This window comes from Mustelus asterias, chromosome 9 (genome assembly GCF_964213995.1).
Source record: "Mustelus asterias chromosome 9, sMusAst1.hap1.1, whole genome shotgun sequence".
In the NCBI taxonomy this organism is placed as follows: Eukaryota; Metazoa; Chordata; class Chondrichthyes; order Carcharhiniformes; family Triakidae; genus Mustelus; species Mustelus asterias.
In genome coordinates, this window is record NC_135809.1 from 2,928,606 (window position 1) to 2,943,048 (window position 14,443).

Genomic DNA, 14,443 nt, shown 5'->3' on the forward strand with positions numbered 1-14,443 from the left:
AAAATCACAAGCCAGTATTAATGGCCACAAAGCATGCAGATCTTCATCTCACCGAATCTCAAAAGGAACCAATAACCTGATGAGAAAAAGTTAAGTTTTGGTAAAAATTCAAAACATGGAATTATTGGTTTTGATCAAGTACAGTCTAGATTTGTAAAATAAAGAGTGAGAGAGAAGGAAAGAAAAGGGAGGGAAAAACAATGGGAAAGGATAAAGGAGAGATAACAGGTGAGGAAAGAACCAAGAGGCTGAAATTCAGAAGAGAAAAAACAAAACAGAGAGAGAGAATTTGATTGGTTCATAAAGCCATGCACTGACATGGTCAATCTGTCTATTTCTCAACTTGAACAAATAAATTAAAATTACACATGTCCAAGCAGCATGTTACATTGCAGGACACTAAAGATTGTCTATTCAATTAAGATCTCATTATTATGTCCATCAACAGTTACTGTTATACTGATAGACACTTAACAGAAGCTTTCGTGGAAAAATCAAAGTAGTCTAGAAAGTCAGTTCAGCTTTTACCAAATTGCAGTGACACTAAATTTGCCAAGAATGAAATTGGGTCTTGTCCTTCCCCTGGGGAAAAGCAGGACAATGTATCCACTTTGAACTATTGGTACCATTACAAATTTATTCTGAATCCTCTGTTGTAGCACTCAGAAAATAAACCATATTTGGGAATTGTATTTGTCCCTCAGCTATCTCCATATTTGGGCAGAAGCAGTCCCTTCAATATCATGTGCCTGAATTTCCATTAAAAGCAATGTAACAAAATAAAGGGTTATAAAGAGCGTAAAGGATTATGAGGGCGGCACAGTGGCTGGCACTGCTGCCTCGGTGCCAGGGACCAGGCTCAATTCCCAGCTTCAGTCACTGTCTGTACACAGACTGCATGTTCTCCCCATGTCTGCATGGATTTCCTCCCACAGTCCGAAAGACCTGCCAGTTAGGTGCATTGGCCATGCTAAATTCTCCCTCAGTGTATCCGAACAGGTGCCAGAGTGTGGCGACTAAGGGATTTTCACACTAACCATTGCAGTGTTAATGTAAGCCTACTTGTGATTAATAAATAAACTTTAAATGTTAAACTTGAGGATGGCAAGTGTAAAAGTGTCCAATCAGCCATGATCGCAATAAGTGGTGGAGCAGGCTTGACAGACTGAATAACCTACTCTTGTTCTTATATGCCTGAGTCTATGTGGGATCTTCATCAAATGACGTCTGAAAAATGCTACATATAAAATCCACCACATTCTTTTCAAACATTGCAAATTCCACAAAAAACAATTAAATGTCCTTTATTGATCCTTCATTAGCCCATACTTAAGTATTTGTAAATTGCTTCCTACATTGTGAGCACCAGAAGGTTCCACACATGGGTTAAAACAAGCCGTTCTATCATTTCATGGTTTACCCCTTACCTGAATTAGCCACCTACAAAGCTCAGACAAATGAGAGAATTATGGCTAATGCCTCGATTATTTCCTTCAGTATTCTGAGATGGTTACCATTTAGGACTTTTCTACTTTTACTGCTACTAATTTGAATATGTGTCACATGTAGTGGCCCTTTTCCTCAGCTACTCCTCCAGTCCCATTTAATCCTTCCTCTGAAAAAAAACTCAAGGTTAATACTTCTCAAAGCAACTCCAATATTCTATCATCACCGTTTCCTCTGGCTATTATCCAATTAGCAGTGATATCAATGACCAGCTAATCATTATGCCTGTTGCGATTATTTGGTTATTATCTCACTTATTGAGGTACTTTACTGTGTGAAAATTGGCTGCCATGTTTCCATACTAAACAGCAATAGGTATATTTCAAAAGTACTTTAATTTGTTGTGAAGCTGTTTTAACTTCCTGAGGTCAGGAAAGGGGCGAAAGATATACCTTGAGCTTTAATTCATTTATTTAGGAGGATATTAAAAATAGCACTCACAAGAAATTAAAGTTGTAAAAGCTATCCATGTGGAGCTCAACAGCAGATCATGCTTACTGCACTTTGGGGAAATACAAACTTCGATGAGGGAAACTGTGTTCAGATATATTGTCACCTTCCTGTGCGAATTAATGTGAAAGAAAGCCATGCTGGCAGTAGTTCTCTGCCAAGACCTAACCAAATTCTAATTCACAGACATTCTCAACATGAAAAATGTGCCATTTCCTCTGCTGCATTAGAATAAACAATAGTTTCTCATTTGCTTTAAGGTGAATAGGTGTTGGAGTATTGTTTAATTTTATCGGATGTGTATATAACGAAGAGTCAGCCAGCATTGGGGGAAATTTTATTAGAATAGAGAAGTAAAATCTGTGGCAAGCAACAAACAATTTCTACCAAAGAATCCTAATCTCTCATCTTCACAACCAGGCCTGGAAATTTCTGTAATAATGATAAATTCATACTTCATATCTGTCCCCAAAGCTTCAATGGCTGCCTCAAATTATTCTACATTCTAATGCATTTTATATGTCCACTTCGTAAACCTACAATAACTAATTTAATCCATCTTTTTGCAGCAGCTGTAAGGGGCGGTCTACCCAACACATGCTCCAAAATTCACCAAGAAAGTGGAAAAGAGCAATGGTGAACGGAACAAAAGTGGGGGGAAATCTGGACATTACACATGGAGGAATCATGGCACAGCATTGTAACCTTTAAATCGACTTTCTTTAAAGTGCATGCTGGGTCTATGCAAAATTCCATTAACTTTGTGTTAAATGGTTTGAAAACCTAATCACCACCTCCCTAAAGCTGCATCAACGCTACCAGGAAGGCTACACACCTGCGTCTCTCCCTGACCTCTGTTGTTGAAGAGACAGTGCCAGTTGTAACCGCTGAAGGAACATTCTCTTTCTCTCTTTCAGTATTGTCCCCCGTCGAGAACCGATTTGAGGTACTACAGCATATCAAGCAGCAACACAAACAAGAAAATAAGCAAAGCACAACAAACATGAAATAAAAATTAACCAAAATCAATTTTCAAACAGATTGTGCGTGTGACTCAAGGACTGGCTTTAAAACGTTAAAAATCCATCAATAATTTAGGGTCTTGGCCTGAATTGTTTTTATTTTTCTGAGTCACTTTTGTTCCTGCAGTTTAATCTGCAACTTGAGAATTCAGTTCAAAGATCAGCCAACTAGAATCTTGGTACCATCCAAGAAAAATGTTTCTTTGGGAAGAATTCAAACAGCACTGTGTGGGTAACTACACCACGTGCTGCAGCAGTTCAGAAGTGGAGCCCCCCGCCACCTTTTCAATACCCGTTGTATTTTCCATCATTTTACTGTAACACCATTGTATTAACATTACATGTTTATCTGGATTTGCTCGGCCTAATGACCTGGTCGAAATACTGAACGGTTACAAACTTTTAAAGAGCAGTCAATGCTGCTTAGCTCTTGTAACGCTAATTGTGATGGCACTGGATCATTGTTCTTTTTAAGGGCATTAGTCTATACCTACCCTTTCTGAGGAATTCACTTTTCACTTCAGGAAGTTAAATTCCCCTGATTGCCACTAAATACCTTTAAACACTAACTGGCCAATACACATGTGGGTACTTGCCCAAAAAGCATAAATATTGGATACCGAAGCCATGCAAAAGATTTTCAAGCATGGTATAGATGGCAGGGTTTAGTTATGTTGAGCGGCTTGGAAAATAGAATGTTAATGGGTGACTTAAAGTTTCCAACAAATTTGAGTAAACCATAATAAATTTTTCAGCTAATTATAAGGGGGGCAACAATAAAAAAGGGGGAGGGGATGTTAGAAATGTTTTCATAGCAAAGGACTATGGAGCATGGAAAGCATTACTGCAAGCAGCTATTGAAGAGACATCCATAACACCACCCATTACAAAGCAGCCAGATCGATCAGCACCCCATTCACCACCTGAAACATTCACTCCTTACACACTGACAGTAGCAGCAGTGCTCAGCATGTACAAGGGACATTGCAGCTACTCGCCATAGCTCCTTCAACAGCACTTAGCAAACACATAACCTATCAATAGAAGGAGAAGGACAACAGGTTCATGGGAACACCTGCAAGTTCTCCTCCAAGCCACACACCATCCTGATTTGGAACTCCATTGTCGTGCCTTCATTGTTGCTGGATCAAAAACCTGGAACTTCCTTCCTAACAGCACTGTGGGTGTACCTACACTCAATAGATTAGAGTGGTTAAAGACAGCAGCTCACCACCACCTTCTCAATGCCAATGAGGGATGGGCAACAGATGCTGACCGTGATGTTCTCATCCCTTCAAAGATTTTTTTTAAAATTAAGGTACTGGATGTGGGCAAAAAATACATTTGAAGTAGATGATTCTGATGTGTATCTAGTATTGCCACAAGCCAGTGGACCAATTGGCCTCCCTTACCAAAATTTCCACTTCCACAAATGATGACTGCACATATAATTTAGCATCCTTAAGACAGACAAAAGGAAGGAAAACATACAACATAAGAGGGGGAAAAACTTAAAATTTGTTTGCAAAATCGCTGCAGTTCATTTGCTTTACCTGCCAGATGAAGTGGATGCAGAGGTCCTGGTAGCAGGTTGCAGACTGTTTGATGAGGTAATGGTTGATATGGTGTTGGTTGAAATGGCACTTGGAGGACTGATCAAATCCTCTTTCCTTCTACCAAAAGAACTACTGAAGGGAAAAGCAAAGTTGGGAGAAAGGTTCATCAAAAGTCGTTGTGATCTCACCACAATGCTAATTATTGATTTTCACCAAGTCAAATAAGTCTTTTTTTTTTTAAATAGCTTACTCAACCGGGCTGCTAAAAATGAAAAATGCTCAGTTCGTTCTTCCCTTCTTTGATGGTTTAAAAGGATGTTTTTGCTGACACACACATAAAACTTAATTTGTTACACACCATCGCACTTATTGGCAATGTCTAGCAGATCCCCAAAGCACCATTTTGATTGATGGATAGGGATAAAATGCGATCCATAAAACAATGTTGTCTGCAATATCAATTAACTTTCTCTAACAAATGAGGGCAAGAACTTGGCCAATCCAAATTTTCATGCCGAAGCTTGCACAATTGTGTTTCAGTCTGTCCCTGCTGGAATAATTTATTGTTCTATGGGCACAAGTTCAAAATGGAGACATTTAGTGAGAATTTTTATCAAAACTTTTTCCAAGCACTGCTGTGTTTAAAAAGGGCAGCCTTAAACACAGCATTCTGTATAATGAACAGATTATTTTTGTTTGTTTTCAGTTTGAGAATATCTTCTATGCTTGGCTATGATTTTTATTGCATCCAGTTTTCAGGCTATGAACAGTATACTGAAGTTCAGTGTTCCACAACAAGAAAATAATTTGACCAGAAGAATAAACAATGGTTTGTGTGTGGGGAACAGGACTGAGTGGTCGCTCTGGAAAAGATTCCAAGAAAAATGGATTGAACAAAAATATTTATCGAAATATACCAACACAATACTTATGATTTGCACCATTAGGCTCTATTCCCAAACATTGCTTGTGGTTATTGAAAAGTCATCCTTTGAACATGTTCTTGATGTTACAGAATGGTTAAGTTTTATTGCACAGGAAAAGCAAGAGTTGCCCTTAAGCTCTTTCAGCTGCAAGACTAAAAATGAACAGTTATTGGGTGTGTTTTAGCCTGTCCATTTATCCAAAGAAATGTGTCATAAGAGGAAGCTACTGAAGTTTGGTGAATGTACAGTTGAGTGGTGTTAATATTGAGGTTTGAATTATATTTCTGCAGCCAAAATAAATGCGTTTGGGCAAATCAGTTTTGTTGAAAAAAAAGCAATCAAAAACTGTGGGGCATTATATTTCAAAAACAGAACACAGCCATCCAACCCATACTGTTTTGCAAGGTCAGAAAATGATTGAGGATCGAATGAAACATACAAGTTCTTAAAATGCCAATCCAACATGAAATTTGGACACCAAGGGTGGGTCATCAATCCAATGTTTGAAAGGATCCCAAAAGATGGGCAGATCATTAAAGCAGGTTGACTAAAATGACTCAATAGATTTACAGTCTACACTCATGGTACTTTGTTCATGCTTCCACAACATATACAGTCCAATAGGGGTCAGGACAGCAAGGGTCACTTTCATATGAAACACAAGGGCGTATTTTCCTATTCCTGGGCATACTGGAACACCAGGGTGTAGCGAGAGAGAAATGTCAGGCTGGGAGGATTCATGACCTGTACCCAGTATGCCAAACATCAATTTAAATGGATGGAAAATCGGGTTCCTTTGGGACACAAAAAAAAAAGTAAAACCAGTCACAGTAATTTTTAGTACTGTTCCCAGGATTTCCCATGTTCTGGGAATACCATAAATCATCCCTGTATGTCAATTCCATACCACTCCGAGAAAGTGGACAAAAGCCACCATGTACATATTAAAATGACCCCCTTAGCAATTTTCCTAGCATCATAGAATGATGCAACACAAAAATTATAAAGAAATGACAAATTGCAAACATTATAGTTACAATGGGGACTATAATTACCTGAATGTAGACTGGGAGGGTGGTGTAAAGGGTGGAGGGGGTCAAAAGTACATTGATTGTGATTGGGACAATTTTCTACAGCAGAATGTGCCCAGTCCAACACTGTTGGACCTGATGCTTGGAAATAAAGGTGGGCCAGATTAGGTGTCTGTCAGAGGACATTTAGGAGACATTGATTTATAGCATGCTAACGTTTCGGATGATGATAGAAAAGGAAAATAGGTAATCCAGAGTAAAATTAACCAACTGGGGAAGAATCACCTTCAATGGGGCAAGAACAGAACTGGGCTTGGATAGAATGGAATGAAAGGTTGGAATGAAAAACTGCAGCTGAACAACTGACTCGCTTCACAAAGGGAATGGTCCAGGCACAGTTAAGATATATTAAAAGGGAAATGTGGAGTGAACAAATCCAGAGCTCCCTTGAAGAAAACAGATAGAAATTAAGATAAGGAAGAAGAATGAACTCGTGACAGGTATCAGGTAGAAAATACAGATCAGAACTGAGAGGAATACAGAAGGTTCAGAGGGGAAGTGAAAAAGCACATTGGAGAAGCAAAGAGGGATTATGAGAAAAGATTGAGAGCCAACAGAAAAGGAGAATCCCAAAGTCTTCTATAGGCATATAAATATTAAAAGGTAAAAGGAGCAAGGCCGATTTCGACCACATAGGGTATTTACACACGGAGGCAGGCGGAGATATTAAATGGATACTTTGCATCTGTCTTTACCGAGGAGGTAGGTACCACACAGGCCAAGGTGGCAGGCAAGGAAACACTGTCCATAGAAGGGTTCAAAATTGATAAGGAGGATGCATTGGATAGACTGTGGATACTTAAAAGTTAATAAGTCACCGTGACCATGAGATGCATTCAGGGGCGTTGAAGCAAATGAGAATGGAAATTGCTGGGGATTTGTCCAGAATCTTTCAGTCTTCTCCATAGTCCGGGAAGATGCCAGAGGATTGGAGAACTGCAAATGGTATGCAGTTTTTCAAAAAAGGCTGTAAGGATAACTCCAGAGATTACAGACCAGTCAGTTTATCATTGGTAGGCAAGCTTCTGGATACAATTATTTGGGATAGAATTAGTCGTGTCATGGAAAAATGGGGGTTGATTCGGAAGGGCCAGCGTGGATTTCTGAAGGGGAAATCATTTTTAACTAACGTGGAGTTTTTTGAAGAGCTAACAGAAAGGGTTGGTGAAGGTAATGCTGTTGATGTGGTGTACATGGATTTACGAAAGGCATTCAATACAGTGCCACACAACAGGCTTGAGAAACAAGTTATAGTTGAAGTAATGAGAGATAGTAGCAATGTGGATACAAAACTGGCCGAATAATAGAATAAGAAGTCTCACAACACCAGGTTAAAGTCCTACAGGTTTATTTGGTAGCAAATACCATAAGCTTTCGGAGCGCTGCTCCTTCGTCAGATGGAGTGGAAATGTGCTCTCAAACAGTGCACAGACACAGAAATCAAGTGACATAATACTAATTAGAATGCGAATCCCTACAACCAGCCAGGTCTTAAAGGTACAGACAATGTGGGTGGAGGGAGCATTTTAAACACAGGTTAAAGAGATGTGTATTGTCTCCAGACAGAACAGCTAGTGAGATTCTGCAAGTCCAGGGGGCAAGCTGTGGGGGTTACTGATAATGTGACATAAATCCAACATCCCGGTTTAGGCCGTCCTCATATGTGCGGAACTTGGCTATCAGTTTCTGCTCAGTGACTCTACGCTGTCGTGTGTCGTGAAGGCCGCCTTGGAGAACGCTTACCTGAAGATCCAAGGCTGAATGCCCGTGACTGCTGAAGTGCTCCCCCACAGGAAGAGAACAGTCTTGCCTGGTGATTGTCGAGCGGTGTTCATTCATCCGTTGTCGTAGCGTCTGCATGGTTATCCGCTCGACAATCACCAGGCAAGACTGTTCTCTTCCTGTGGGGGAGCACTTCAGCAGTCACGGGCATTCAGCCTTGGATCTTCAGGTAAGCGTTCTCCAAGGCGGCCTTCACGACACACGACAGCGCAGAGTCGCTGAGCAGAAACTGATAGCCAAGTTCCGCACACATGAGGACGGCCTAAACCGGGATGTTGGATTTATGTCACATTATCAGTAACCCCCACAGCTTGCCCCCTGGACTTGCAGAATTCCACAAGCTGTTCTGTCTGGAGATAATACTCATCTCTTTAACCTGTGTTGAATGCTCCCTCCACCCACATTATCTGTACCTTTAAGACCTGGCTGGCTGGAGAGATTTGCATTCTAATTAGTATTCTGTAACTTGATTTCTGTGTCTGTGCACTGTTGGAGAACAGATATCCACTCCATCTGACGAAGGAGCAGCGCTCCGAAAGCTTATGGTATTTGCTACCAAATAAACCTGTTGGACTTTAACCTGGTGTTGTGAGACTTCTTACTGTGTTCACCCCAGTCCAACACCGGCATCTCCACATCACGAATAATAGAAAGCAGAGAGTAATGCTCAATGGATACCTTTCGGGCTGGAGGAATGTTTACAATGGTGTTCTCCAGGGAACACCAGGAATTGGCTTTTGGAAATGCAGAATAACCCAAACAGATTACTGGCACGGTTACATCTGACTCATGGTAACATTTGTACAGAAGGTCATGTTATAGTTGAACAAATTCCCTCTTTCCCACGAATCATAGAATTATGCTTTTTAAAAAATACACAAATCCCTGAAATCCAGAAAGAAATAACCAATGACGCAAAAAACAGATAAAATGCTGGAACTTAGAAAATTAATTTGCAAGAAATTCCATATTATAGAGAGTGAAAAAAAATCAAGTTACTGTTTGTGTACAGTCCCTTGTACAGAGCTGAAAGATCTATGCCCAAAACACTGCCCATCTTTTCAAGTTTTCATTCAGTGGCAACTGATGTATTTTCAGCATTTTGTTTGAAGCAAAACCTCCAGAGCTTAGAAAGACATTAGAGCTTTTATACGAATGGTAAGGTTTTGAGACTGTACATTGATGCAGCACTTTCTTTTATGCTTATTAAAAAGCCAATACTCCAATCAAAATATGAGGAAAAGACAATGCAACAAGGACACAACACACACATGCCAGAGGCACATACATGCAAAAACCAAAGGTGAGCATGAAACACAAAGCAAGCATTCTAGTCAAACTAACGCGTTGGCCTTGTCAAACAGTTCAATGTTATACCTTTTGTAGATGCTGTAAGATGAGAACTGAGTTGAAGATGGTTGCCTAGTCTTAGAATTAGTGGAATCCAAGCTGATGACTGAGGAAGAGCTGGCTGGGAGATCTCTGGCACTGCTACTTCTGCCTATTGCTAGCAGATACGAATTACTGCATGCATACCAAGCAAGAAAGCACATCAAAACAATTAGAAAAACGTAACAAAAGCAATAGGAATACATGCTATCATGCACAAATGTAAAATGCAAAATAAAACGTCTTAAATATGCAAGCACTGATGTTAAATGAGTGACAAAAGATAGAAAATTGTTTGTAACATTTAGTGTGACTCGACAGCAACAAAACAGAACAGTTTTGGGTTTAATTACAAAAACCATAATGAATAAAACTGACAGCCATTATAGTGGAGATGCCAGCATTGGACTGGGGTGGGCACAGTATGAAGTCTCTCAACACCAGGTTAAAGTTCAACAGGTTTATTTGGAATCACGAGCTTTGGGAGCACAGCTTCTTCCACAGGTGAGTGTCAACTGAGGAAGAAACATCGCTCCGAAAGTTTGTGATTCCAAATAAACCTGTTGGACTTTAACCTGCTGTTGAGAGATTTCTTATTATAGATTTCAGCTCATCCTGTGCTAGCTCTCTGAAGGAACAACTCATCTGGTGTCACTCTCACCTTCTCCCTGCAGTCCTGCAATCTTTTCCTTTTCAGATAATGATCCAATTCCCTGTCGAAAGCCCCAATTGACACTGCCGACACCATACTCTTAAGCAGCGCAAACCACTCTCTGCATGGAAAAGCTTGCCTTAATATTGCCACTTCTTTTGCTCATTACCTTAAGTTTGTGCCCTCTTGTTTTCTATCCATCTGCCGCTTCGAACAGTTCCTTCCCCCGTTTACTCTGTCCAGACCCCTCAAAATTTTGATTTTTGAATACCTTTACCAAATCTCCCCTCAACCTCTCTTCACCAAGAAGAAAAGTCCCAACTTTCCCAATCTTGCGACACAAGTTAAGTCCCTCATCCCAGGAACCATTCTCCTGAATATTTTCTGCACCCTTTCTAATGCCATTCACATTCTTGCTAAAGTGTGATGCCCAAAATTGGACAGTACTCCAGTTGAGATAACACCAGTGTTTTATAGGTTTAACACAACATGCTTGCTTTTGTACTATTGAACCTCAGAGTTCAGTATGCTTCATGAACCGCACTCTCAACTTGTCTTGCCACTTTTAATGATGTGCAAGTAAACCCAGATCTTTCAGCTCCTGCACCCACTTTAGAATTGTATTTTATCTGCATTCTCTGACCAATATGAATAGTTTTACATCTCTCTGCATTTCAATTTAATCTGCCACTTGTTCACCCATACCATCAAATTAGATCCTTTTAAAGTTCTACACTTTTATTCATGGTTCACAATACTTAGAAATTTCCTAACATGCACAAATTCTGCAGTTGTGCTCCATACACCAAGATCTAGGTCATGAATATGTATCAGGAAGATAAGGGATCTTAATACCGATCCAGTCTCACGAGCCTGCATCATCATTCAGCTGATCCTCTATCTCAACACTACACTCTGGCTCTCTCCCAATCGTGACAACAGAACACAGTCTTTGTACTTAATTTACCCAACAGAAAACAACACCAGGAATTCTGAATTCAGAATGATCACTCATGTCTTCATATAATGTGCCGGAACTTCTCCATATCACCAATTTGGAACAGATTCTTAGGGATGCAGGGGTGTGTTAACAACATTCACGGTTCACAGCATTTCAATTATATTTGCATACAGCACATGCAGTTATCTCACATGAAGCAGAGGACATCCATTTCGATTAAGAGCAAGTCACAATAGTCGGAAAAAAATGCTGAGGTACCCATCTACAGCATCACCATTAAAAATGATCAGGTTTGCTTCACTGTAAAGCCCTTAACAAGTGATGACATTTATCATGAATACTTCACTAATGGAAACGATCCGATTTACCATTTATATAGAAACCCTGACTTCATCCATTATGCAGACGAGGGCTGAACTGTACAGGACTGCCTTTGAAATTCTGCTCAAGTGCAGAAGAAATGCAGAGTAAATTTGGCAAGTCCAGTATAATTGACATTTATAAACTTTAAGCCAGAGTGAATCAATCACTAAGACAGGTCAAAGGGGATCATTTTAAATTTCATCCAGCAAAAACTTAAATAATTTCTCAGGAAAAAGAATCAATATATGGCAAAAAAGCAAGTAGGGTTTTGAAAAGGGTGAGCTCTTCAAATAACTTTTCCCCACTAATTCAAATTCATTCCTTGCTGTGTAACTCAAACAGGGGTCTCTCTCTTGTCAATGATCTTATTATTTCTTTGTCAAACTGCAACCTTCTCTTCATCCTCATTCCAAGTTAAAAGCCCTTCATAACAATATCTTCAAAAATCACTAAAAAGCAAACCTGACACCCCTTCGATAACTGCAGATTCTTAGTGTCGTTTTGGGGATGAGGAAAGTCACTCAGCCCATCTTGATGTATTCACCAAGAGGAATTTTAAGTCTCCCATTTCAGCATCCAATTAATCCTTACAATGCCAGGGTTAGCATTCCATTGAGACATTTCTATTGCATACATTAAATTACTTTTGTATTAAAGAAAATCATTTCCTGATGTCAGGGCTAATGCTTTTTCCCCGTTAGTTTGTTTCTCTCTAAACAAAATATCTCAAAAACTAGAACGGATTTCAACAAAATTTGATGGACAGAAAGGCTATGGCCCGATGAAGAACTGGTTAAGTTTCAGCAAAGATGTGCTTCTGGATCTTGGAATTGTTTTTACAAAGGATCTATTTAAAACATTCCTGTGGAATATTCATCTCATGTTCCAGTCACTCCTTGAATTTAATCTGCAATCCTGCAGCTGAATCTTTTTTTATTCATTTGTGGGACATAGGCATCGCCGGCTGGCCAGCATTTATTGCCCTTTCCAAGTTGCCCGTTGACAGTTGAGAGTCAAGCACATTGCTGTGGCTCTGGAGTCACACGTAGGCCAGACCAGGTAAGAACTGCAGATTTCCTTCCCTAAAAGACATTAGTGAACCAGGTAGGTTTTTCCAACAATCGACAATGGTTTCATGGTCCTCAGTCGACTCTTAATTCCAGATATATTTTATTGAATTAAAATTCCACCACCTGCCATGGCGGGATTCGAACCAAGGTTCCCAGAACATTAGCGGAGTTTCTGGATTGTACAAAAATTATACCATGAGCCCATCACCTCCCTTGTGAGGCAGCTGCACATATTTATAACTTTGTTCAAAAGTGCATACCTTTTTCTCAGCTTCCAGGCATCAGCTCATAGAATCATGGAATCCTTACAGCGCAGGAGGCCATTCGACCCATCGAGTCTGCATGGAACACAATCCCACCCATGCCCTATTCCTGTAACCACTCATTTACCCTGCTAATTCCTCTGACACTAGGGTTAATTTAGCCTGTCCAATCAACCTAACCCACACATCTTTGGACTGTGGGAGGAAACTAGAGCACCCAGAGGAAACCCACACAGACACGGGGAGCACATGCATATTCCACACAAACAATGACCCGAGGCCGGAATTGAACCCAGGTCCTTGGCACTGTGAGGCAGCAGTGCTAACCACTATGCAGTGAACACGTTGCAATCACATTTGGAGTAGGCAGACGGAAAACATTTGGGTGCATTGAACTCTCAAGAATGTTGTGGTGGGTTGTTTTAGAATGTTGTGCATCGTCTCAGCTGTCAAATGTGAGCAGAGTTTTCAGAGCAGTTTGTTAAATTGGTCTGAAGCCTCCACAGCAAGATGGAAGATAATAAGATTTCTTTTTTCAGCTTGGTAGTTACAGCGAAGGCAGGGAAAAGCCTCAAAGAAGAGTTGCGTAATTCAAATATAGTAGAGTTAACACAACATGGTGAAGGTATGCGCTGAGTGCTCTCTTCACTTGCTTTATCTGTTGTCAGTTTGAATCCATATCTACATGTGCCATGCTTACGATTTAACTTGCAGTATTGCTGGAGACAGATTTACAAAGAAACACAGGGTCCCAGCTAATTGGGGCAAGGGGTGGTGGGTATTCTTATTGTTCCTAATGGAGCGAAGTGCGGAGACACGTTGTTGCCACAGCCAAACTGCTGTCGTCTTTGCCATCACCTCTAAGAGGACAGGATGAGTCATCACTGTCACATCAAAGAGGTAATTTGCACTGAATATGTCAGTGCATTTGATGAGTTTCTCCAAAAGCATTTGAAAAGCCATCAACATTGTGGCTCAGGGAAAGCCAACATTTTAACACAATGACTTCATCACTAAGGGCAGAGTGGCTCAGAAACCAATTCACTGATCAAGTAACAGATGCCAAATACTATTCCATAGTGGGTTCATCTAACACCAGATGTCAGTCATGTGGATCATTAACATTAATTTTAAAATGTGAACAGTATTGAAGAAATTGTAGAGCGACTTCTCTTATTTCCAGCTACAATCCCACACATCTAAGTGCCTGGAGACAACGGTTTTGGAAATCATTGCAAATTTAGGTTTCGACATCCTTTGATGATGCTGCAAATATGGCAGGAAAATCTTCAGGTCTACAAGCAAGACTGAACAATGCAAGCTCTTGTGGAACATTCATCCCATGTTCCAGTCACTCCTTGAATTTAATCTGCAACCCTGCAGCTGAATCCTGTGAGGCAACTGTACATTTT

At 40.2% G+C, this 14,443-nt stretch overlaps 1 protein-coding gene across 20 annotated transcripts in view; it reads right to left on the reverse strand.

Moving 5' to 3' along the window:
• The window catches only part of ppp1r12a (protein phosphatase 1, regulatory subunit 12A), a 196,279-nt gene that overhangs the window by 50,185 nt on the left and 131,651 nt on the right, over positions 1-14,443 (reverse strand). For 3 of the 20 annotated variants that reach the window (XM_078219500.1, XM_078219502.1, XM_078219498.1), the window contains 4 exons: positions 9,711-9,857; positions 4,532-4,666; positions 2,792-2,905; positions 53-76 (listed from right to left, as the gene is read on the reverse strand). In XM_078219500.1, the coding sequence (XP_078075626.1) occupies positions 53-76; positions 2,792-2,905; positions 4,532-4,666; positions 9,711-9,857 (420 nt within the window). The remainder of the gene's footprint in view (positions 1-52; positions 77-2,791; positions 2,906-4,531; positions 4,667-9,710; positions 9,858-14,443) is intronic. The other 17 variants (XM_078219507.1, XM_078219504.1, XM_078219499.1 and 14 more) reach the window with 10 other exon arrangements.